We start from the raw sequence: 24,445 nt of genomic DNA, 5'->3' as shown, positions 1-24,445 counted from the left end.
GTCCGGGACACCGCCCGGATCTTGCATTATTCATGAGGAGGCGGGGTCTGGACGCCTTAGCCCTGCCCACTTGCGGGAGCTCCCAGTGCGCGCGGCGGGCGGACGTCTTTTTGCTGCGGGGGCGGGGCTTAGCGGAGCCAGAGGAGCCTGGCGGAGCCAGCTCCGCCTCCACCCCGTGCCGGGAGGGGGCGCTAGGCGCGCCTGCGCTTTGGCTGCCTGTCGGTTGCTGGGTAACCGCGTCATGGAGGAGCCGATGCTGTTCTACAAGGGCGCGGGGGACCTACGACGACAGCTGTCCCTGAAGAACCCTGGTAACTGGGAATTGAAGTGGAAGAGAGTCTGCATTTCTTGTGTGTGGTCCAGAAGGAGAGAATTCTCCCCAGGAGAGGGAGCATTTTGTAGGTTTTTTTTTCAGGGTTTGAGGTGCTTTCCATTTTTGCAGCAATGCCCCAGAAACAGACTCGTAAGCAGGTAATGTCATACTGTGGCCTGCTGTCTTCTGATGACCTCTGACCTTAACCGCCAATTATTCCCTGTTGATCGCCAACCTCTCTCTCTCTCTTGTGACTCCTGGCTTGTGTTCCCACTGACCTGATTCTCCCGTTCTCTCTCACAAATATGTCCTTCGCTCCCATATTTTCCTGAACCCACTGTCATTTTATTTTTAGCCTCATCTGTCCTTTCCCTATTTCCACCTCTTCACTTCACAGGCCCATCCCGTCCAGTCCATCTCTCTTAGCCCTTCCACCTCTACTCCCTTCTGTCCCTTCCTCATTGCCCCTCTCATTCTTGTCCCAAAGGGCTTTTTGTCCAGCATTCTGCTGTACAGTGCTCTGAGCTAAGTGTGGGGACAAGGGGTCATTCGCCATGTGGGAGTTTCGAGAGAGAATTCAAACAGACAGGAGGAGGAGAAAGACTCTCCCTGCCATCAAACGCGTCTCCTCCCTATGAGACTCGGCCATGTGAATGTTGTGTCTATGTCATCTGGCAAGATGTCATCCTTCCCACGGGAGTTTCCAATCAAATCACCCCCAGGATCACCACAGATGACAAGCTAGTCTTGGGTTCTCAGGAACATTCTGGGATATAAAAGAATGACTCCGTCCTTCAGAAATTGCTTTTCTAACTTCTCTTATGGCTTCATTTGTTTTTAAGTTTTCTACACTTTAAGCCTAGGTATATTGAGGTTGGGAGGGCAGATCTGTATCCATGATGATTGTGACTTTGCATATTTTGGTACATATTTTTGCATACTAACTTTGTGCCCTTTGCTTCTTTTACGCTGGTCATCTACAGTTGAAGAGCCTCTTATTCTTAGAGTTCTGTAGCCAATGAGAGGTTATTCTGTTCATGTGTTGGCCATGCCCTAGTTTTATGTTGAGTCCGAGCTGTGTTTTGAAACTATTGTAGGGTGCTTAAGGCAGCTGGCCCTTAGTTTATGGGCAGCTTGCTTTAACTTGAAAGTACCAAGGTCTAGCTAGTGATATATAATAAAATTGATCTTTTTATATGCTCTGGGTTTTGACAGAGTTGTACACTTATAGATACAATCAAAATATAGACTATGTCCTCTCTTACAAGAAAGTCTCTGTGCCTTAATTCACTTGAGCTCTCCCTCCCTCTTCCCCCTAGCAATTGGTCTGCTTTCTCCCCACAAATGAATTTTGTTCTAGCAGCTTGGACTTTAAACAGGATGCGTGCCTCCAGTCTCATTAGGGGAGCATCGATGACTAGTTACATTGAGAGCAGAAAGAGGTGGCAACAGATGGCGAGGACAGCATCCTAGGTGGACAGGCCCTCACACCTCAGCCCTGTCGGCTGGAGGGAAGGGTATTTCAGTACACTATGAGCACTGGTCTGCTGTAAGCAAAGGTTAGGCTGTGTTTATCATGATCTTGTCTGGGCAAAACTCAATTTAGATCAGTACGAGATACTAAGGTATACTTAGTACTGGACGTGCTTGAGACGTTGTTTCTGACTCTCAGGGTAAAGAGAGCAGAGAGAGAAGAGCAGGAGAGAAAGGCATGTAGGTTGAAGCAGTAGACAGGCTTCAGGGAGGAGGACAGTAGGCCTTGGAAGCCCACAGTGGTGAGGAAAGGTCAGGATCGGATAGTTAGAGGACAGAGAGAAGCTTACTGTCGGTTCATGACATGCCACAGATCAGGTCTTTTAAAGGTGTGTGTCTGTGTGTGTGTGTGTGTGTGAAGGTGGCTGCTGAGACCAGGCATCAGATACCCCTGGAGTTAGAATTTCAGATGGTTGCCAGCCACCGGAAGTGGACTCTGGGAATCAGACTCAGGTTGTCTGCAGGAGCACTTCATGCTCCTGACGGCGAAACCATCTCTCCCGTCCTGCTTTTTAGTATTTTCGGTTGCTCTTAAAGAGTCTCAAAAGTCTAACTAGGTTGTTTCAAAGGGAAGGACTACCCCAAATGGACTGCTCACTGCTACCCAGTCTACTTCAGACTTAACATTACCTACATGAGAATTCTCCCAGGAGTACCCTGACCTGCCCTCTCCCTGCAGACCGATATCCACACTTTCTCCTTCAGGCCTTTGAAACTGCTCTTGCCCTGTGGCTGGCGCAGTCTTTCCCGTCTGCTGCCATCTGCTTCACCTTGCCCTGCCCTAAATTTCCTTTTTCTTTCTTGTATGTCAAGTTTCAATGCAGGATTCCTATTTTCCTACAAAGGACTAAGTCCACTTTCTGGAGACAGAGCAGGGTGACATGGCTACCCCTATATAAACTCTATTGTGGCAAAGCTCAAATACGTATTCTCATTCATTGTTACTCTCCGTTTCTTGGATAAAACCTTGCATATATTTAATTCTGAAAAGAAATTGGTCGATTATCAGTCTGGATGCACAAGCTTGTCTTTGGAAGTTTTCATCTGAGTGTGTTTGATGGATGAGACTGCTAATAACGGGAAGCTTAGTGAGACCTGGAAATGCATGTATGAACGAACTCCTCTGGGCTCTGGGTGTGTGGCTGCCTTGGCAGCAGGGCTATGAATAACTTGGGTTTGAACTATTCTCATCTGTGGCTTAGGAGCTGGGTGTAAGGCACTAAGAGGTTAAAAATCTTCATGCGGAAACTACTCTGTCTTATGCAGTAATTGCAGACGGGCGGTCTTCTCTGTACCAGCTACTGTCGTAGGTATTGGTGACACAGAAGGAGACAACACGCACGCACAAAAGATGAGCTCTCGTGGAGCTTATCTACCGTGTGCAGGAAACTGTCAACAAATAAATAAGTAAAGCACGTGGTATGTTAGACAGTAGTGGGTGCCGAGAAGAAACACAGATCTGGGTGATGTAGTTAGACATTCGCCGTCAGATGATTGTAATTTAAATAAAGTCTTCAGACACAGTCTCACAGAGGCAACAACAGAGCAAAAACCTTCAAGAAAGGCAGGAGGTGTGGTATCACTGGGGGCGGGGGAGTGGGGAGCCTTCCAGACGGTTGGCACAGCAAGTGTAAGGCTCCTGAGGCTGGGCCCTGCTATTCATGTTCTGGCTCAGCAAGGCAGAGAGGCAGGTAGTAGGGGACAAGGTCAGAGAGGTGTCTCTTGCCTCTCATGCTTTTACCCCCTAGAGTTAATCAAATAACTCACACCATATTAAAGCGGCCACGATGGCACTCCATGAATCATAATTTGTAATTAAAATGCATGAATGCCAGGCACCGTAAACCATGACCAGCTCCAAACATCCCTGGTAATGCCCCATGACAAACTGCCCTTCCTAAAAGTGGTGAGCATGCCAGCTAGCTGTGTGTGTTATGCGCAGGAGCTTTGCAGCGTTGCCAAACATTGCCTGGCAGCCAGACTTCTTAGTAGAAAACCAAATTAGAGTCTTCTGTGAACTCCAGTTAAGAGCTAATTTTAGTTTATGACTAACAAATTTTAGTACCCCTTTATAACTCAGTTGGTTATCATTAAAAAAATCTGGAATATTTTGCATTGTTTGCTTATAAAAGTCCCCCCCCCCAAAAAAAAGACTTACATTTAGTCAACTTTGTGGTCTTTCAAGAAACCCCCCTGGGGCAACACTTTCAGAAATAGTGATCTGGATGAAAACTTCCTAGGGAGTAAGGGGCTGGATTGGCGAGAGATTGGAAAAGAGCATTAGATAAGTAATTTCTTCCCAGACTTTTCCACCTCACTTCCTTCTAAATACCTCTCAGTCTAAATTACTCCCACTCCCAAACCCAATCTATAAACCTCTCCCACCTAGAATGCTACAGAAGGCTCGCACATGCTCATGCCCCTTCAAATCCATTCTCTACACTGCATCAAAAAAAATTTTTTTTTTCTCACTAAGCATGGTAGCACACTGCAAGGCCTTGCTTCAAAAAACAAAAATTTGCCCTGATGAGATGTCTCAGTGGGAAAAGAGGAGCTTGGCATCAAGCCTGAAGACTCGAATTCTATCCTGAGAACCCATATGGTAGAAGGAGAAAACCAATTGCCAGAGATGGTCCTCTGGCCTCCTCATGCGTGATATGGTACATGAGTACCCGCACGAGCACACACACACACACACACACACACACACACACACACACACAAATAGATAAATAAACACATAAATGTAATTCAAAACAAACCAAACCCCAAATCTTTCCAAACTACCAACACGATTAGGCTATTCCCCGTTCAGAACTCTTTAATGACTCCCATCGTTTTCCGGATAGAGTCCCGATTTTTAGATAATCCCTTGGGGCCTGAATGGACTGAGGCTTGCTCATGCGTTAAAACTTAATGTGTACTGTTCTTCCCTCACCAATACTGTACCTCACTTGTGTGTGCTGTCCCCTATTTATGATATTTTGTTTTGTTTGTCATGGGGCCCAGCTGAAGCAGGCCTTGAACTCCTGAACCTCCTGTTTCTGCCTCCCAAATGCTGTGACTACAGGCATGTCTCTTTCCCTCTGTTCCAAACAGTCTTCATATCCTCACTCATACATGTAATCCCAAGCTTTTTAAGTCAGATGTCAATCCCCACAACCCGTTCTGATGTCTCCTGCCCTGGTGCTGAAGATAGGGCTAAAGTTCATAGTCGTTCATATTTACTCTGCATTATGGTGCTGTATGTTCCTTCTCCCATAGCGTGTATCAAGGTTTGTGATTATTCATTTGGTTATGTAATTGTTTGGTTATTGTGTGTCTCTTGTGAGATTGTATGCCCCTTGGAGCAGAGCTTGTGGATGCCTGTGTGCCTGTGTTTACAGCTGTATTCTCAGGCTAACAGTGGCTCTCATGTCAGAAACTCTCAGAGAATGACTGAACGTTAAGTGAATGAGGGAATACAGTAGGGGGTGTTCCACACTGTGTCTCCTCACACTGACCCTGGGACAAACAGGGAAGACGTGTGAGAGGAATGCCAACATCTAAGGTATGAACAGACACACATGCATCCAAAATGAAGGCTAAGAAATAACCAAAGAAGCAAGACAGTGGGGTGGTGGGTAGTTCTTCAGCGACTGAGGGAAAGAGTGAGCTGCCAGCCATGTGGCCCGCTACTCAAGTGTCAGCGGAGTAACCACAAAGACGTGGCCTTCAGATGCAAGGATTAGGAATTCATTAAGGACTTTGCAGAGAACAACTTCAGAGGTAAAAGTGGGACTGTGAACTAGAAGGCAGTGAAGACCATATGGGCAGGGATATTTCTTTTTAAGATGAAAGTAAAACTTGAATATATTAAGCCCTGTGGCAAAAGATCCGGATGGAGAGAAGCTAAAGATAAAGGAGAGAAAAATTGAATTATGACGACCCAAGTTTCTGAGAAGGTGGGAAGGGATCTGCACAGACGGGAGGGGCCTGCTTTGAAACGGGGGAGAAGAAAGGAGGGTGCTGACGCTGGTAATTTTGAGGTTTCGTGGCAGGAAGTTGAGAGGGTTTTCTCTTCTCTTCCCTTAATAGTGTTACGGAATTCCTTCTGGAAGTGATAACTAGAAAACAAATTTTGCCAATGGCTGTTCCATTTTGTTATGATTGCAGTCATGCTATTTTCAGAGTTATGGTCTGAGGTTTGTCATGCGCAATTATCAGATTACAAAACAGCTGTGAGCGTTTGAGGCCAGAACCCAGCCCCACCCCCACCCCCCCTTCTCTTTGGAGCCTAACACATTGTTAGGATTTGGGACATGCCAGGTACTCGAATAATAATGACAGAGCACCCTTGTGCTTATCATTGGGCTTTGCAGCCTGCCAGCCAAAGAGTAATGTGGGTTCTTTGGTTCCAGCTGTGCGCAAGCCACATGAAATCGTTTCTGCCAGTTAGGAATGTGTATGGTGTGCTCAATCTTCCCAGTTGCTGAGCACTGACAGGGTGGTGTGAGAGGAGCAAAGAATGTAGCTGTTGATCAAACTTTAGTTCCACTTCTTCGAGTGTCACCACGCTTTGGAGTCTCTGGGTTTTAATGTCCTCCATTTATCTTGCCTCCCTGCTTTGAGAGCTCTCGGGAGTGGGAGCTAGCCCAGCTCTGTGCCTTTAGCTCTTGTCCCAGGACCTGCACCATAAATACTGGGTGAATCAGGAGATGAGTGGCTCATGATGGAATGACGGATGATGGAAAGGTACGTATGGCAATACTTTGAGCACTAACTTCTTGCTGCCTAGAGAAGTTGCTCGTGCTGCCTTTATCCTAGTGAAAGCAGACCAATCCCGCATACAAGGAGGGACCCTGACCCTGGTGTTAGCTTAGGTTCCTCCTCCTCCTCTATTATTTACCTCATGTTTATTTTTTTATTTACTTGTTCTTTCCATGCATGTATTCAGATCCAGCCATGGAGGGTAAATAGATCAAATAATCTTTGGATCCTTGAATAGATGACACCTATGTCTATGCTTCTTGCCTTTGTGATGGTTTTGGCCTCTCTCCCTAGAATGCTTAAGCCGTTTCCTTTACTCTTATAGGCCTAGTAAATTCTAAGGAATATGTACCAGTGTTTTGTATTTTTCTCTTCCAGTAGGTTTACAGCCATATAAACCCACTGCCAACTTAAAATATTGCAAGTTGAATGCATTTACTACACATCACTTACCAAGCGTCATAGTTTAGCAACACAGTTCATTGTAGAGTATGAGTTATTTACCCTTAAGATCACTTAGCTGGTTGGGAGTTCTGCCTCACCGCTGCTGCCTAGCATCTGGAGGAAGTATACCCTATGATGTGGCACAGGGAGGGACCAGAATTTAAAGTGTTGTCTGTACAGAATGCATATAACTTCTACCCATCATAGGATGAAAAAAACGTAAGTCAAAGCATCATCAGTCAGAGGCTGTCCACATTGTAGGTAAGAGAACAGAGGTCCTCAAGTTAGCTCAAAAGAGGCAGGAGGGAGAATGTGCAATGTGTCTATGTGGAGGGCTGTGTGGGTTTCCCACAGAGTTGCATCACGTATAGATAGACGTATAGATAGCCTGGCACTGGAGTTGGAAAGCCATCCAGTCTGAAACAGGTGTAGAGATCCACGGCTTTGTCCACATTGCTCGCAGCCTCTCTACTTCTCTCAGCAACCACTCTTCTTTCCCAACTAGCCAGTGTTTTCACGTCTGCTCCCTTGTGTGTTTCTGGTTCATCATACCTGCTCTGGCAGGTCTCTCCCCCGTGAGCATTCCCATCAGTATCTCCAGCCAACTATCAGCTCTCTCTCTTTGTGGCGCTGGTTCAGACTCTTAGGGAAGGGATCTGGCTGGCCTTAGCTTTGCGACTTTAGTTCATGGAGTTTGTTATCAGCATGAGACAAAATTCTAAGGCTCTCTTAGGCAGCCAAAGCTGGGAGCAGGGCAGTTTGCCTTAGATATACTCTTTTTAAAATTGGTTCCTTCAATGCAAGGTATAACTTGGTTTGCACTAAAGTAACTTTTGTGTTGTTTCTGGTAAATCTCTTCTTTCTCATGAATTGTGCACGAAGGGGCCTCAGATTTCTTCCAGTCCGACGCCTTCATTCAGGGCTGGTATTTACATTACAAAGGGCTCATATGACCTTTACAAAATCCTTTACTGTAGAACTTAAAAAATAGCACATTTCTGTGTGAATTTTAAGATACCGTATAGTTTCTATATAACTCTTAGAGATGTTACCATAGGGGAGTTGTAATCTTGCCATCCTGAAGCAGCTAATCCCTGACTTGCCTCCCAGGGTGAGTTCCTATAAATGTGGACACAGTTCTAAGGCAGTCATTTTAAGGCACAGAGCCATGAGCAGCACGGGACATTGATTCTGCAGGAAAGGAAACACACATTTTACCCTTGTTCTCTGCCTCATGACAATTTCTTGGTCATGGCTGGGTGTGTGTGTGGAGCAGCAGACAGAAGCATTGAAGAACCTGGCAGTGCGAGAGATGAGCTATAGGCAGTGGTGAGAGCAGGCAAAGGTTCCAAAGCAGTCGTCTTACAGAATGAAAGACATCACTGTCTTAATGGATGGACAGACGGGAAACCTCAGCAGAAATATAGAAACAATAGGAAAACACACTATCAGAAGCGAAAATTTCCTTGGATGACCTGACCGCTATCACAGCAGACTGTGTTGCTAAGCAATGCGTTTGGTATCTTAGGTGCATTGCATGCGTTTGACTTACAGCACTTTCCATTTACAATTGGGTTTGTCTGGCGTAAGTCTGTTGGAAATGGAGGAACACCCGTGCATACCTTCCAGTGCGCTAGGCCCGGAAAGGTGCATTCTGGGTACATGGGTGAATGGGAACAATCTAGATCGCAGAACAGAAGGAAACACGGATTTTAAAAAAGGAGCTTTAGTCGCCTGTGGGAATGCATCACGTGTGTATTTGGAATATGTATGTTGTTGGACTGTTAGAAAGAAAAGTAAAAGAGAAAGAAGTAGTGTTTAGAGTTTCCCCAAATGATGGGAAACCTACGGAATGATGAAAAACTCACTGAGTCCAAGCAGGATAAATGCAATAAAGTCAGATCCCTTATAATAACACCTTTGAAAACCAAAGATAAAAATGAAACCATTCACTCTGCCCCTGGACTGCGCTCCGCAGTTTCCTGAGGACTGCGCTCAACAGGCCTGGCAAAGTCTGGCACTTCAGACATCTTGGGGTTCTGTGCTGCTGCAGAGCCCCGGATGGCTAGTCACAGGGAGCCAGGCAGTTTCCTGGCCTTGGCTTGTGTTCTTGCTGCTTCACCAGACCCTCAGCCCCTTTCCACCTTGTTTCACCATGAGTTGGAAGCACTCCCTAGGGGGGCTATTTCCCAAGAATTCCCTGAAGGTGACATGACCCTGGTCTGCCCAGTGCCCAAGGCACAGAGGGATCAGAGCAAAGAGCTGGATCTATGCTTTTGCACCCCACATCCCTTCCTTTTGCCTCAGTCTACATAGTTTCCACATCCTGAAGCCACTTCTAATCCATCCAACTTACACATTCTTCCTAGAGATCTTGTAGTTTCAGAGGAAGGTGTGTGTGTGGGGAAATCAAAGTATCTAAGATGTAGGGGTAGGAAGACGTATTGCGTACAGTGAACAGCGGTATAAATTATGTATTACTTCTCAATGGAGTCCAGACACTAGGCAATTATATATTTAAAGCACTGAAAGGAATTACTATTAACACAGAATTCTCTATCCAGCAAAGCACCTCTCAAGAAAAAGTAATAGGGCCAGTGAGATGGCCGTGAGGGTAAAGCTCTCACCAAGCAAGCTTGGCAGCCTAGGCTCAGTTCCCAGAGCCCACAGTGGAAGCAGAGAGCTGGCTCCCAAGAGTTGTCTCCTGACCTCCATCTGTGTGCACATCCACACGCACACACACTAATAGTGGTAAACAAAAACAGTAATAAAAAGGGTTCCTCAGAAAAGGATGAAACATCTTTTCAAGTGACCCAAAGCTGAGAGATTTATTATCGTCACACATCAAGACAGGAGCACATTGGTACTAGGAAACATGCTGGTAAAGGCATGCTGCCCCCACCCTTATATTAATTTTTTAAAGGGCAAGGAATTATTTACTGCAAAAGTAATTATTATTAATATCATCACGTGGGACCCATAATCTATGTGGAAATGAAATATATGACAATATAGGTTAAAGGTAGTGGTGACAAATGGAATTATAAGGTGAAGTTATTGCGAGTGGGCTCAGTAATGCACTCCGGTAGTGGAAGTGCAAGTGTAAGGCCTGACTACTTGAGACCCTGCCATAAACAAAACAAAATCCACTATTATTACGTTGTGAAGTGGTATGATATGCCTTGTTAGTAGACAGTAACTGCATTGTGAAGTGTAGAGTGGCCTGCTGTTCTTTTCTGTTGCTTTGTCCTTTCTTGAGACAGTCTGATATAGCCAAGGGTGGCCAGAAATTTGTCATGTACTCAAGACCAGCCTTGACCCCCAGATCCTCCCTCCTCTACACCCCAAGTGCTGGGCTACAGGAGTGCACGGCCACACCTGGTTTAGCAAGTTACTCTTGGCAGAAGGCACATGCTGCAGACCTTCCAACAAACACAGACATAAACACATAAACACTGTGCAAAAAGGCACAGATGAAAAGCCAACCAAGAAAATGAAATAGGACACTGAAGATTTTTCTCAATCAACACACCCACAAAAATTACTAAGGATTAATAAAAATCAAATGATGAAAAAATAGAAAACAAAAAAGAAATATAACAGAGAGAGAGAGAGAGAGAGAGAGAGAGAGAGAGAGAGAGAGAGAAGAGCGACAAAGCAAAGATAGTCACACTAATCAATACCTTCACCAAAGAGGTAGAGCTGATCAGGCTGGGGGACAAAGCTCAAACTCAAGCTGTATGCTGCCTACATGATATAGGGTTTAAATGTAAAGACATAAAGAGAGTACAAAAGATGGAAAATGTACTGTGTAAGCCAGAGTTAGTGTAGAGGCAGGAAGATCCAGAATAGCCCAGTCTTGTGGCTCCATTGTGAGTTCAAGACCAGCCTGAGTTACCTAAGGCCCTGTGATGATGATGACAACATGCAACGCAAGTGGCAAGTATAAGCAGCTTTTTTTGTTACACAAAGTAACTTTCAAAATAAGAAATATTCCCATTTTATAATGATTAAAGGTTCATTTAAGAAAGAAGAAAAACACAAAGTATTTGCATCTATCACTAGAACCTCAAAATAAATGGGAATTAAGAATTGGCAGAACTAAAGAGAGAGAAACGGAGAAATAAGTATAGATTTTTAGCACTCTTCCCTCACTAATTGAGAGGTACAGAAGTCTGAACAGTACCATCAACCAACTTGACCTAATTAACATTTATAGAACATTACACTCAAGTACTACAGACTGTTTCCAGAGATCCACTATACACTGGGATTAAACATAGCCTTAATATATTTCTAAAGATTAAGCTCCTGCAGGTTTTAATTCAATTGAAATTTAATATATCCACTGAGGACAAAACATTTAAGCATAATTTAGGCAAAATAGAGTTAAACAATATGTTCAAAATTTCCAAACATTAAACCATTGAACTTCTAAATGATTCATGGACAAAACACACACACACACACACACACACACACACACACACACAAAACCCAAGAGAAATTAGAAAATGCCTTAACTGAAGGTAATAAATATTATAAAAATTGTGGGGTGCTGCTAGAGTGGGGCCTCTATAGCTTTTTAAATGCTTTATTGGAAAAGAAGAAAGGCTTAGATCCCCTTTTAAAATGATTTATTTACTTTTATTTTATGTGCATTGCTGTTTTGCAGTATGCATGTCCGTGTGAGGGTGTTGGATCCCCTGGAACTGGAACTACAGGCAGTTGTGGGTATGAGGAATTGAACTCAGGTCCTCTGGAATAGCAGCCAGTGCTCTTAACTGCTGAGTCATTGCTCCAGCCCCATGCTGGGGGTGGGGAGGAGAGTGAGGGTGGGGGGGGGGTGAGCAAGGAGAGGTGCTCAGCGGTGCAGTGTCCTTCCAAAGGACCTGAGCTCAGATCCTAGCACGCATATCAGGCAGTTCACAGCCACCTATAACTCCACTTCCAAGGTAATTCAATGTATATACCAGCACACATGCACACATAAATAAAAGTAAAATTAACCTTTAAGAAAGGAAGAGGCCAGTGAGATGGTTCAGTGGGTCAGGGCACTTGTCAAGCCTGATGAACTTAGTTCACCTCCTGGGCACCACAATGGAAGAAGAGAACTGACTCCCGCGAGCTGCCCTCTGCCCTCCACATGTGTACTGTGACAATAAATAAGGAGATAGATAGATAAAGAAATACATGTAAAAGTATTAAAGAACATAGAAAAATAAGCAAATCAAATCTAAAGTAGCTGAATCAGTTTTTATTTGACATCTGTGTTTTTTTGATGAATTAATTTATTGTTTCGGAGAAACGTGGAAAGAAAAAAGTTTAGCAGAGTCAGAAGCTGGGTCTTTGGAAGGAGTAATTAAGTTGATTTTTATTATTTATTTTGTTTTTGAGATTATAATATAATTACATCATTTCCCCTTTCCCTGTCCTCCCTCCAAACCCTGTCACACTCCTTGCTCTCTTTCAAACTGATGGCCTCTTTTTCATCAATTGTTGTTGCGTGCATAAACGTATATGTGTATACATATGCATTCCCAAACGCAGCCTCCTCGGTCTGTATGATGATGCTCGTCTGTATGCATACAGGACTGACCACTTTATTGTGGCTAGCCGATTGGTGAGTACTTGACTGGGGAAACTTGCTTCCGCTCTCAGCATTCCTTTGTATAGAGCTGAGGCCTGGAGGTCTTCCCCATCCTCTTTGGCATGTCTGTTGTTGTTGTCCTTGTTCAGCTCATGTCTAGGCAGTCATATTAGTGAGACTTCATACATGTAGCTTCTGATGTTACTAGAGACCCAGTCTCACAGCAGACTCCCTGATCCTCTGGCTCTCACAGTCTTTCCACCCCCCTTCCACAATGTTCCCCGTGCCTTAGCTGCAGGAGTTATTGTGTTGCTGGTGTATCCATTGTGGCTGGGCTCTACAACGTTGATTTTTTTTTAAAAAGAATTATCAAGCCTTAGTGAGATTTTTAAAATGATACAGTAGCCAGTTTCAGGTCCTATAGATATTAAATGAATAGCAGGAGAATATTATTAACAACTTTATGCAACATATATGAAATGGACAAACTTCTTGAAAAATACAATTCACCTCAGCTGATGTAAGAAGAAATGGAAAATACTCTTATCTATTAAAGAAACTGAATTCATGATTTAAAACCTCCCCCAAACGAAACTTTAGGTGTAAATGATGGGGAACAAAGAACATCAGACTTTCCTGCCTTGGTGGCATGAATTATAACCCCAGCTACCCAGAAAGCTGAGGAAGGAGGAACAAAATTCAAGGCCAGCATGGGAATTGTGAAAGAGACCCTGTCTCAAATCAAGCAGTACTAAACAAAACGGTGAAACCCCAGTCTTACACAGTATCCTTTTACAAACAGAACGATGATGTAGCAGAAGGCGGGTAGCAAAACCAAACCATTATACACAAAGAAAGTTGTGAACTGATCCTTAGAAACATCAATGCAAAAGAAGATTTGACAAAATGTTATTAAAGCTGTTCCAGCAACATGCCAAAATACATATTAGATCGAGTGTGGTTTGCTTTGAGAATGTCGAAGAACTCAAATCAGTTTAATGTGAAAACAAACAAACAAAACCAAAACCAAAGTCTTTCTTGACATTAACAGAATAAAGGAGAAAATTCATATGGTGGCATCTCTAGATTCAGAAAAAAAAAACTGATAAATACAACATCTATCCCCTAAAGATTGTTATAAGGGTCAGATGGGATTGTGTACTCAAGAATGTGTGGCAAATTGAAAGATTCTTTATAATGTAAATCATTGTTTTTACTGTGACACCCTGAGATTTGCAGATTACTCCCTGGCATGCTTCTTGGGCCCAGGACAACACACTCTTCAGTTATGTGCCCTCAGAGAGAGACTGGTTGCTTTGTGTAGCAGACTGTGCTGTAATAGTAATAACAGCTGTAAAACCTATATCACCACTCATGGTTGTGGAAGAGAATAATTGTTTAACTATAAAAGATGTGTTGCTGTTTTGTCTTGCCTGCCTAAGGCACCTGATTGGTCTAATAAAAGCTGAACAGCCAATAACTAGGCAGTAGAGGGATAGGCTTGGCTGGCGGCCAGAGAGACTAAGTAGGAAGAAGAATCTAGGCTTGAGAGAGAACAAGGGAGAAATAGAGGAAGAGGCCCAGGACCAGTTAGCCAGGCAGTCTCCAGGCAGCCAGACACAGAGGAAGCAGGAAAGTAGGACTTACAGAATGAAAGAATGGTAAACAGCCCCAAAGTAAAACATGAATGAAGAAAAACAGATTAAATTAAGTTATAAGAGCTAGCTGGATATGCCTAAGCTAAGGCTGAGCGTTCATAACTAATAAGTCTCCGTGTGATTCGGGAGCTGGCTGGTGGTCCAGAGAAAGTCTACATTAATTGATAGTTAAGGACTTGCTGGTGCTGGGCTCTGGATGAGCATTCTTTGTGTGCTTCCTGAGAGGATATGTTCTGTGAGGTGGGCACTGATCTTCTCCCCTGCTCTGTAGACAAGAGTGAGGACCAGAGAGAGTTGTGGTCGGTGACCACATACAGTGTGTGGCAGAGCCAGGGATCCAGCACGGCTTGTTTGGAGCTTTGTTTTCTTCTCACGCCCTTCTTTTATTCATTCATTCATTCATTCATTCATTCATTCATTCATTCATTCGTTATTTAATGTGCATGAGTGGATGCCTCCAGGTGAGTGTCCATGAGGAAGTCAGAGGACTGCTTGGGTAAATCTCTCCTTCCACCATGAGTCCCAAGGTCTTTGTCTCCTGGGCCATCCATCCCCCCCAGCCCCTGAGCTCTTATTTTCTAGACTAGACACTGCTTTGTCTCCAGCCCCGTATCTGGAAGAAATCCATAGAGTTAGTTGGCTTTGCCCTTATAGGTTTCCAAGGTGATCCAGGGCTGAGCTTTTGTCTCTTTCTTGTCCACTGGGTTCTGGTGGCAGGCGCCTTTACCTGCTGAGCCATCTCTCTGCCCCCCTAGACACATTAAAACAAGGGACCTCTATTCCTGTAACTTGTGTGGTTTTTTCTTTATTACTTCTTTCTCCTTCCCCCCTTCTTCATCATTTTTTCCTTACCTCTTCTCTCTTTCTTTTCCTGTGCTAGCGATCAAGCTCAGGGCCTTACTCATGTTCTACTGAACTCCATACTTAGCCCCTATAACTTGCTTTTTGTTTGTTAAGCATTATGAAGTTTCATTTTATTTTTATATTATTATTATCTTACAAATGATTAGGTCACATTGTAGCATTTGTTGGTCAGTTTGGCTTTGTCATTTCTCACTGCTTTTCCTCCCTTGTGCCTTCATCTCCAGGCATCTCCCTTCTGCTTTCAAGGGCCCGCCTTTTCTACTATGTCTTGCTCCCTTTGGCCTCCAATCTAGTTTCATAGTCTACATCCACTCCTTTTTTTTATTAAATATTATATATATATATGTTATGGACAGATATGAGCCAGCATGTGGGTACTGGGAATTGAACCCCAGTCCTCTGGAAGAGTAGCCAGTGCTTTTAAGTGTTGAGTCATCTTTCCAGCCCTGGCACATCTGTATTTTAAATTTTGGTATGCATTACCAAATTACCCACAGAACGTTTGCATCAAGTGTTCTCTCAGAACAGTGTGGGACAGTGCTTATCACCCTGCAAACCACTGTTGGGTCTCTCATTAAACACTTACTGTGTGCTTCTGTGAGCCTCGGCTCAGGTCTGAAATGCACTCTCTGTAGCCGGATGAAGATGTGTTGGTGAATTGCCATTCCCGTGGGACCGAGGGCTTCTACTTTTTTAGAAACTGAAGCTGCAAGCTGGTGAGGTATTTGGTTTCAATTGAGCTTAATGGAAGCCTGTTAGTGAGTTTTAAAATAAGGACCAAGACAACTGAATGGTAAACACGGTCTCCTGGGCCCCAGGAAAGAGGAAGCAGCGTCTGTGGGGTTGCATGCTTTGACGAGCCCCCTTTCCAGGAACAATCGCGTAGCTGCGTGGGTTCTTCAGTAACACGTGAGTTGCTGAAGACTAGTCATTCCTAGAGTGGGTGCTCCCTAACGGGCAGAGGAGCGCACAGATTCTGCAGGCGTAGGGCCCTGCAGTTTCCACACATGGGAGCGTGGATGCCGCGAGCCACCATTTGTCATGGTGCATCAGCTGCGCATCAGCTCACTGAATCCTCACAAACCTGTGATTGCTTGGGAGGGGATTTCTGTGATACCTGTTTTAAAGACAAAGGCGCCGCGATGGAGAGGACTAGTGTTGGTTTCTCCTAGCGTCGTGGGATTAGCCCGCGACGCAGTGGATGCTCAAAGTAACGTTGGCGTCAAAGCCCACACTTGGTCTCCATGGCTCCGCCTAATTGCACCTTCATTTTAAAAATGGTAAGGAATGGCTTACTTTTTTTTTTTTTTTTTTTTTTTTTTTTTTTTTTTGGGTTTTCGAGACAGAGTTTCCCTGTGTAACAGTCCTAGCTGTCCTGGAACTAGCTCTCGTAGACCAGGCTGGTTTCGAACTCACAGGGATTCCCTTACCTCTGCCTCCCCAGGGCTAGGATTAAAGGCCTGCACCACCACTGCTGGCTTACTTTTTCTTAAAGGCAGGGTTTTACTGTATTGGCCGCCTGTCCTGGAACTCTCTATATAGACCAGGCTAGCCTTAAACTCACAGAGATCTGCCTGCCTGTCTCCCAAGCGCTGGAATTAAAGGTGTGCGCTTTACTCTTTTTTTTTTCCAGTCCTGAAGACTTAAGAAATTTAAAATTACTGGGTGTTTCCATCACACGGCCTTTGACCCCAACACTTGGGAGGCAGAGGCAAGCAGATCTCTGAGTTCAAAGCCAGCCTGGTCTACAAAGCAAGTTCCAGCATAGCCTGGACCACACAGAAAGAGGGAGGGAATTTTTAAATTAATTTCTTTACGCTAAATTATGCTAAGGGATAGGCAGGGTACTTGTGCTGTACCAAAACAGTAAGAAACAAATTAATTCTAAGTGCTGGCAAAGGCACAGCAGGCGGTAACAGTCACCGTCAGTCACCATGACTGGGAAGTTTGTTTTCAATGTACCCTTGCTTTGTGCACATCATTTGTGTGAACTGCTCTCAAGAGCCTTATCTTTAAAATGAGAACCATTTTACCTGGTTTGTAGGAGCCTCTGAGGAGCAGGTATAATCACTGCTAATGCCTGATGCGGAGTGCTTGCCTGAGTGAGTGCTCACCAGACTGCAGCTAAGGATGCTGGTGCGGCCAGCTGGTTCCTACCTGCCTCTTCCCCACCTCTCTCCCCTTCCTGCACTGTGCCAATTGAACAGATCTTGGTTCATTACTGCTATAATGAGAAGGTCTCTTGTTAGCTGTCTTATTCTCACTCAGTTCCTGCCCACAGCCCTGGAAACTGTTCTCTGGCCTCTGGCTTCCTTGAGTATCCTAGGACACACTGGGCTACACTGAAGGCTGGGTATAAACAGGGCCAGCACTGGAAGTCAGAAAAGGCCAAGAGATTTTTTAAATTTTTTAATTATTTATTATTATTAAGTTATTAATTATGTGTGTATGTGTACTTGTATGTGAATGCAGGTGCCTACAAAGGTCAGAGGCATGGAATGTCCAAGGATCTAGAGTTAAAGGCCGTTGTAAAGTGCCTAATGTGGATGCTGGGAATGGAAGCATCCCTGTCCTCAGAAGACCCGCCTAGGAGCAATCTTAATGTAAAAGATCTTGCAAAAGCATGCTGAGCTGAGAAAGTGATCCAGGGCTCTGCGCGGGGAAGGAGCTGGTGGTGGGCAGAGAGGCCGAAGCTTTGTTGTTTGTTTGGAGATGGGGCCTGGCTGTTCTGGAATTCACTCTGTAGACCAGGCTGGTCTTGAACTCACAGAGATCCGCCTGCCTCTGCCTCCCCAGCGCTGGGATTAAAGGCATGTGCCACCAAGCCCCTCCCTGCCTGTCCTGCTTCCAAAAGGCAGCATCTTAATGACCGGAAGGCCAGCTTGACAGAAGGGTCTAATTGTGGCCAGACATCATGGTTGGTGGTAGGGGAGCAAGAAGCTTAGCATAGAAGAGAAAAGTCAGATGCCTCGGGAAATAGGGCACACAGCAAGGAGAAAGACTTTGTTTGTTTACAGAAGCTAGGTATTAAATGTGTGGCACACTCCAAAACACCGCTTGGTTGTAGTTTTGATGACGAAAGATGTTTAGATAGGAGTGGGATCAGGAGTCACCATCATCCTGGGACAAGGAACACCTTACTTTCTGCTGGAATTCTTGGCTTCACCTGTGGCCAGGCTACTCCTTTTGTTTCTGCATCAAAGTCTTACCTTCCTCGTGTCTCCTTGGCCAGCCTTTTGGGCTCTGTCAAGGCTTCATTTGGCCTCCTTCACAGCTGGACATGACACCCACAACTCCTACTCCAGGAGAGAAGTCATTTTATGTGGGCAGCTGTCGCCTAGCAGGGACGGTGCCAGGGGACATGTCCGCCATCAGACACATAGGCTCAGGATCCCTGCTTTCATGGCTCTCTCCTGCTTACCCTTGGGAGTCCTCTAAGTGACTGAGTGTGGCTGTGAGAAGGAAAGGAACGAGGTCATGAAGAAGGCATGGGTTCCCTCTCCTACCCAGTGGAGACTTCTTGGAGAGCATAAGTCAAGGGAGTGCCGTAATCAGATTTACATTTGGGGAAGACTATAGTGACTGAAAGTGTGATCTCAATTGTGTTAATTTGGGACTAGTTGCTCCATCTCTCTAAACCTTCATTTCCTCGCCTGTAAAGTGGGGATGATGATGCTCTAACCCCAAAGGCTAATGATAAATTTTTTTTAATTTTTTTTAAATATTTATTTATTATGTATACAATATTCTGTCTGTGTGTATGCCTGCAGGGCAGAAGAGGAGGGCACCAGACCTCATTACAGATGGTTGTGAGCCACCATGTGGTTGCTGGGAATTGAACTCAGGACCTTTGGAAGAGCAGGCAATGCTCTTAACCTCTGAGCCATCTTTCCAGCCCCTAATGATAAATATTAAATGTGATAATATACATAAATAGTTTAGTGAATGGCAATCCCAAAGCAAGTCCCACGGACTGAAAATGGTATTAGTGATATAGTTAGAGGGGAGAGCAACTGGAGACAGGGAAATCAAATGTAGTTAGACAATGACAGTAGAAGAATGTCCTGCTGTAAAGACGTTCAGGCTGGGACATCTCACATCTCACTAACAACCAGAGTTATGCCGCTTGCCATAGTGGGCTGGGTTCGCTTTTTCCTGTCTTGCTCCATTGATAGCTTCAGTGGGCCATACAGAATAACCTGCCCAAGAGAAGAGCACCTTCTTTGAGCAATAGCACAAGAATAGCAGGCTGTTTGTGTTGGGAGTTGGAATTTCTCGGCCGCCTCCCGTATGTACTGCAGTGTTATGATTCTTCTCCTCTTGTAAACCAAAAGAGACAATGGAGTCTCTAATTAAAGACTAATTGGGTCCTTAATCTCACAACAGCCAGTGTTTGTGTGGTAATCAAAAGTGGAAGGGAGCCTGCTCAGGAGGAGGGAGGGAAGGGCAGAGGGTAGAGAAGGTGGTAAAAGCAGTTAGAAGGAGCAGAGGCCGGGTGAGTGGGTTTTTATTAGGCAGAGGTGTCAGCAGGTAGGAGAGGCGGGAAGGCCCAGGTCAGTCTCAAGGACTAGAAGTAGCCTTGATGGATTACCTTAAAGTTCTGATGTCAGAGGGGAAGGAGAGGCTGGAATGGAGACATGGGGCCAGACTGATGACGTTCCGAGGGCCCAGGAAGGGGCCTGGGCTTTCTTCTTCTGTGGTTTGATGGCTTCTGGAAGTAACCATCAAAAGCTTTTCAGGAATTCAGGCTTGTCTGTCTCAGGCGTCTCCTTCTGGAAGACCAAGGGCCCAAAGTGGCAGCCTGACATTCAATCTCCTTTGCCATGGTTGGGAAGTCAGGGCTGTAGCTGATTTCATTGGCCTGTTTTGCATTTATTATAGTGTGGCTTTTATAGTGTGTTAATTGAAATATTTCCAACTGCCAAAAACAATCACACTCAAAGTGCCCTGTCAGTTCTTTCATTGCCAGATAAATGTTTTACAGACATTTGCAGGGCAGTGGTAACCGGACACATTCACAGGGCAGTGGTAACTGGACACATCCACAGGGCAGTGGTAGCTGGACATCCACAGAGCAGTGGTAACTGGACATCCACAGGGCAGTGGTAACTGGACACATCCACAGGGCAGTGGTAACTGGACATCCACAGAGCAGTGGTAACTGGACATCCACAGGGCAGTGGTAACTGGACACATCCACAGGGCAGTGGTAACTGGACATCCACAGAGCAGTGGTAACTGGACATCCACAGGGCAGTGGTAACTGGACACATCCACAGGGCAGTGGTAACTGGACATCCACAGGGCAGTGGTAACTGGACATCCACAGGGCAGTGGTAACTGGACACATCCACAGGGCAGTGGTAACTGGACATCCACAGGGCAGTGGTAACTGGACATCCACAGGGCAGTGGTAACTGGACACATCCACAGGGCAGTGGTAACTGGACATCCACAGGGCAGTGGTAACTGGACATCCACAGGGCAGTGGTAACTGGACACATCCACAGGGCAGTGGTAACTGGACATCCACAGGGCAGTGGTAACTGGACATCCACAGGGCAGTGGTAACTGGACACATCCACAGGGCAGTGGTAACTGGACATCCACAGGGCAGTGGTAACTGGACATCCACAGGGCAGTGGTAATTGGACACATCCACAGGGCAGTGGTAACTGGACATCCACAGGGCAGTGGTAGCTGGACATCCACAGGGCAGTGGTAGCTGGGTCTTATTTTCTACTTAAGGCTGGTGGTATTTTCTACTTAAGGCTGGGGATTGGCCCTTCATTGCTCTGTTGTGGGCTATAAAGCTGTTGGATGTTATGATGCTTCCAACCTTAAAGATCAGAGCCTCTTCAAAGGAAGGCTTCTAGGGCCTAGCCATCGCTGGAAACCTTGGCATCCTAGATGAAATCTGAGCTCTGCTGCCTGCCTTCCCAGCCTGAATCCCAGCCCTGGCTGAGAAGTGCTTTTTTTCCTTCACCTACGACCCCCTCTTCTTAAGGTCCAAGCCGTTCCCAAGGACCCTGTGACTGTAAGAGCTGTGATAGATGGTCTAGTCTACCTCTTCATTTCACATGCTAGATTTTGTCTGATGAAACATTTTTTCTGTCTGTGTCATTGTCCTTTTCTCACCTGATGTTTTTTCCTTAAAAAACAAAAAAGGAAGAAAGAAAAAAATTTCTGGCCGAAGAGGTGGTTCAGTGATTAAGAGTCCTAGCTACTCTTCCAGAAGACATGAGCTTGAGTTCCATCATCCTTGTGGTGTGGCTCACAACCACTTATAAACTCAGCCCAGAGGCTCCTATGCCCTCTTTTGGCTTCATGGGTACCCACACACATGTGACATACATACACAAGATACATAAATAAAAATAGATGTTAAAAACAACATCCCCACCATGACAATCTTGTTCTATTGGCACCCAGATAGGTGGTAACCTCTGGCATCTTTGTGTGTAGCTCAGGCTGAGAAGGTACCACCCATACAGTCCTATAGCACCCTGGAACAGAAGGTACCACCCATACAGTCCCATAGCACCCTGGCACAGAGCTAGCTTTCAAAAGAACTTAGGTTTAAGTGGTGGTCATTGACACCACTCCCCTGTCATTCATGAACTCTAAGTAAACTTGAACAGGAGCCTCACCTTTTTGTCCTGTTTAGGTTAGTGCACAGCAAATAGATCCCCTACAAATGTTTATCGAGTCGAACTGAGCATGTCACTATATGTGACAGCTTCTGTCAATGGAACAAACACTGGGGTTTTGAAGAAAAGAGGGCTTTTGTTCTTGTTGTTTTGGTTATTTTGAGACAGGGTTTCTCTGTGTGGCCCAGGCTGTCCTGGAACTCACTCTATAGATCAGACTGAACTCAGAGATCCACCTGCCTCTGCCTCTTGAGTGCTGGGATTAAAGGTGTGCCACCAAGTCCAGCTAGAAAAAGGGTTCATTTTCGCTCACAGTTCTGCATCAGCCTGCTGAGGTGAGCACCACATGGCAGATCTAGCACAGGAGGAAGGATCTCATCTTGAGTCAGCAGCAAAGGGAGAAGGAGGTGTCAGGCTTGCTTCTTTTATAAGCGTTCTCTCTGAGAGCTACAACGTTACAGGTTACAGCATTGTCCTAATGCCTTCCGATGGTGTGTTCACAATATTCCAAGGGTTTCCAACTAGGACCCTTAAAGGTCCTATTGCTTCCCAGTACCAGGCCTTCAAACATGTGAACTTTGGGAAGACATTAAAACTATATTCTCTTGGGAACATAACATTTAAATTTTTCTTTTAATTCATTTACATCGTGTATGGGTATTTTGTCTGTATGCATGTCTGTGTACCATGTGTGTGTCTGGTCCCCACAGAGGTCAGAAAAGGTGTCAGGTCTCCTGGAACCAGAGTTACAGATGGTTGTAAATCTCCGTTGTGAGTACTGGGAATCAAGCCCATGTCCTCTGGAAGAGCAGCCAGTGCTCTTGACTGCTGAGCCATCTTTCCAGCTCCACCACTCCAGCCCTTGAACATGAAGTTTTAACATACAGAATTGGAGGTTATCATGTTCCATTCTGTACCTTTCACTGATGAGGAGACTGAAGCTCAGAGAGGAAAACCTTTCCCATGGTTGTCATCACCAATGAGGTTTGATGGAATTCTTTATTCTGTAAGTCATCCAAATACCTTCTATGTTTGGGCATTACAGGTACTGGGGATATAATAATATTTCACCCAAATAAGCATCTTCTCATATGATTTTATATTTACTCCAAACAGGTTATGTTTATGAACATAAAATGCCTTTGAAGTCCCATATTGCCCAGTTCAGTGCTAAACACTTGGTATATACTTTATTTTCCTGCCGCTATCTCCCCAGGGCTGGAGTAGGCTTACACCACCATGCCTGCTTGCTTTGCATTTGTTTGTTTTTTTCGGACAGTCCCTGACCTGAAATTCACTATGTATACCAGGCTTGTCTCAAATGCGCAAAGATCCACCTTTCTCTGCTTCCTGAGTGCTGGGATCAAAAGTGCGTGTGTGTGAGCATGTGAGTGTATGTGCCACAGCACTTATATGGAGGTCAGAGACATTTGTGGGAGACTCTTCCCTCCTTCTACCATGTGGGTGGGTGCCAGGGATAAAACTCAGGTACCAGCCTTGTAAATAAGTGCCTTTGCCCACTGAACCATCTCACTAGCCAACCAATCCTGGTCTTATGTGTTACTAGGGAGTGAATTCAGAGTTTTGTGTATAGCAGTTAGCATTCTACCAACCAAGCTCCATCCTCGACTTTAATAATATATGTCAAAAATATTTGTTGGGCTGGAGAGATGGCTCAGAGATTAAGAGAACTGGCTGCTCTTCCAGAAGACCCAAGTTTAGTTCCCAGCATGGCAGTGCACAACTGTCTACAACTCCAGTTCCAGGGGATCTGACACCCTCACAAAATACACATAAAATAAAATTAAACTACTTTAAAATATATTTGTTGAATTAGTTACAAGTAAGAAATTCTCAGTGCTAAGTTTCCCAGGATACTACTTATGGATTAGTTGTGGTGATGCTAAAACAGGGTTGCCATAGATACAGGGCCTCCTTGACTCACCTAAGAAGCACCTGCTGCCATTGCAGGTGACCCCAGGATGGTTTCTGAGAGCTGGGAGAGTTCATAGCCCTTTGCAGCTAAGTCCTTGGGCAGAAGCCTCCTTGAGGCTTAGTTGATGCTGTTCCTTTGCCATTTCAACTCTGACTCACCTTTTGTTTTTATCCTCCTTTAGAGTATCAGTGTGACCAGAGGAGCCAGGAAGAGAGTAAGTGTTGGGACCACCAGGCACCAAGCAAGATGTTGGTGGCATTTTGGCTATTGAAAATTAACCACATAGTTTTAGAAAATTTGAGCAAGCTAGAAGGACCTTAAAATTATGCTTAAGCTACTACCCTAGGATTGCTTTTTATTTAACATGCAATATCATATATTCCCAGATATTTTTATGTACATAAAAGATAAATAAATATATATTTAAAAGTAACAAAACAGTATTTATATTTTATAACCATTTTAAATATAAATATTTGGGTACTTTACATGCTATATATATACTTTTTTATAACACTTGAAATTGTTGCACAAGATTCAACCATATATTCCTTAAGGTCATGTCTTAATGAGTTCCACCATGCCTCAGTTTAGAGGAAGAATGTCAGCATTTCCCTTTTTATGACCATCCTTCTATCACCTGTGTCTCTCTGGGCATGGTTGTGGTTTTCTTTCTTTCTTTCTTTCTTTCTTTCTTTCTTTCTTTCT

The 24,445-nt window shown here is 44.7% G+C and overlaps 1 protein-coding gene across 1 annotated transcript in view; it reads left to right on the top strand.

The window, feature by feature from the left end:
• The first annotated feature begins 267 nt into the window (after positions 1-267).
• The window catches only part of Dnai1 (dynein axonemal intermediate chain 1), a 66,101-nt gene continuing 41,923 nt past the window's right edge, over positions 268-24,445 (top strand). The window contains exons 1-2 of the mRNA XM_050156111.1: positions 268-471; positions 23,919-23,951. Coding sequence (XP_050012068.1) covers positions 445-471; positions 23,919-23,951 — 60 coding nt within the window. The 5' untranslated portion in view covers positions 268-444. The remainder of the gene's footprint in view (positions 472-23,918; positions 23,952-24,445) is intronic.

Source organism: Alexandromys fortis, unplaced genomic scaffold, assembly GCF_014885135.2.
Source record: "Alexandromys fortis isolate MF-2015 unplaced genomic scaffold, M_Fortis_MF-2015_v1.1 scaffold_92, whole genome shotgun sequence".
NCBI lineage: Eukaryota > Metazoa > Chordata > Mammalia > Rodentia > Cricetidae > Alexandromys > Alexandromys fortis.
The sequence above is the reverse complement of the archived record's forward strand: the minus strand, read 5'-3'. Positions and strand labels throughout refer to the sequence as shown.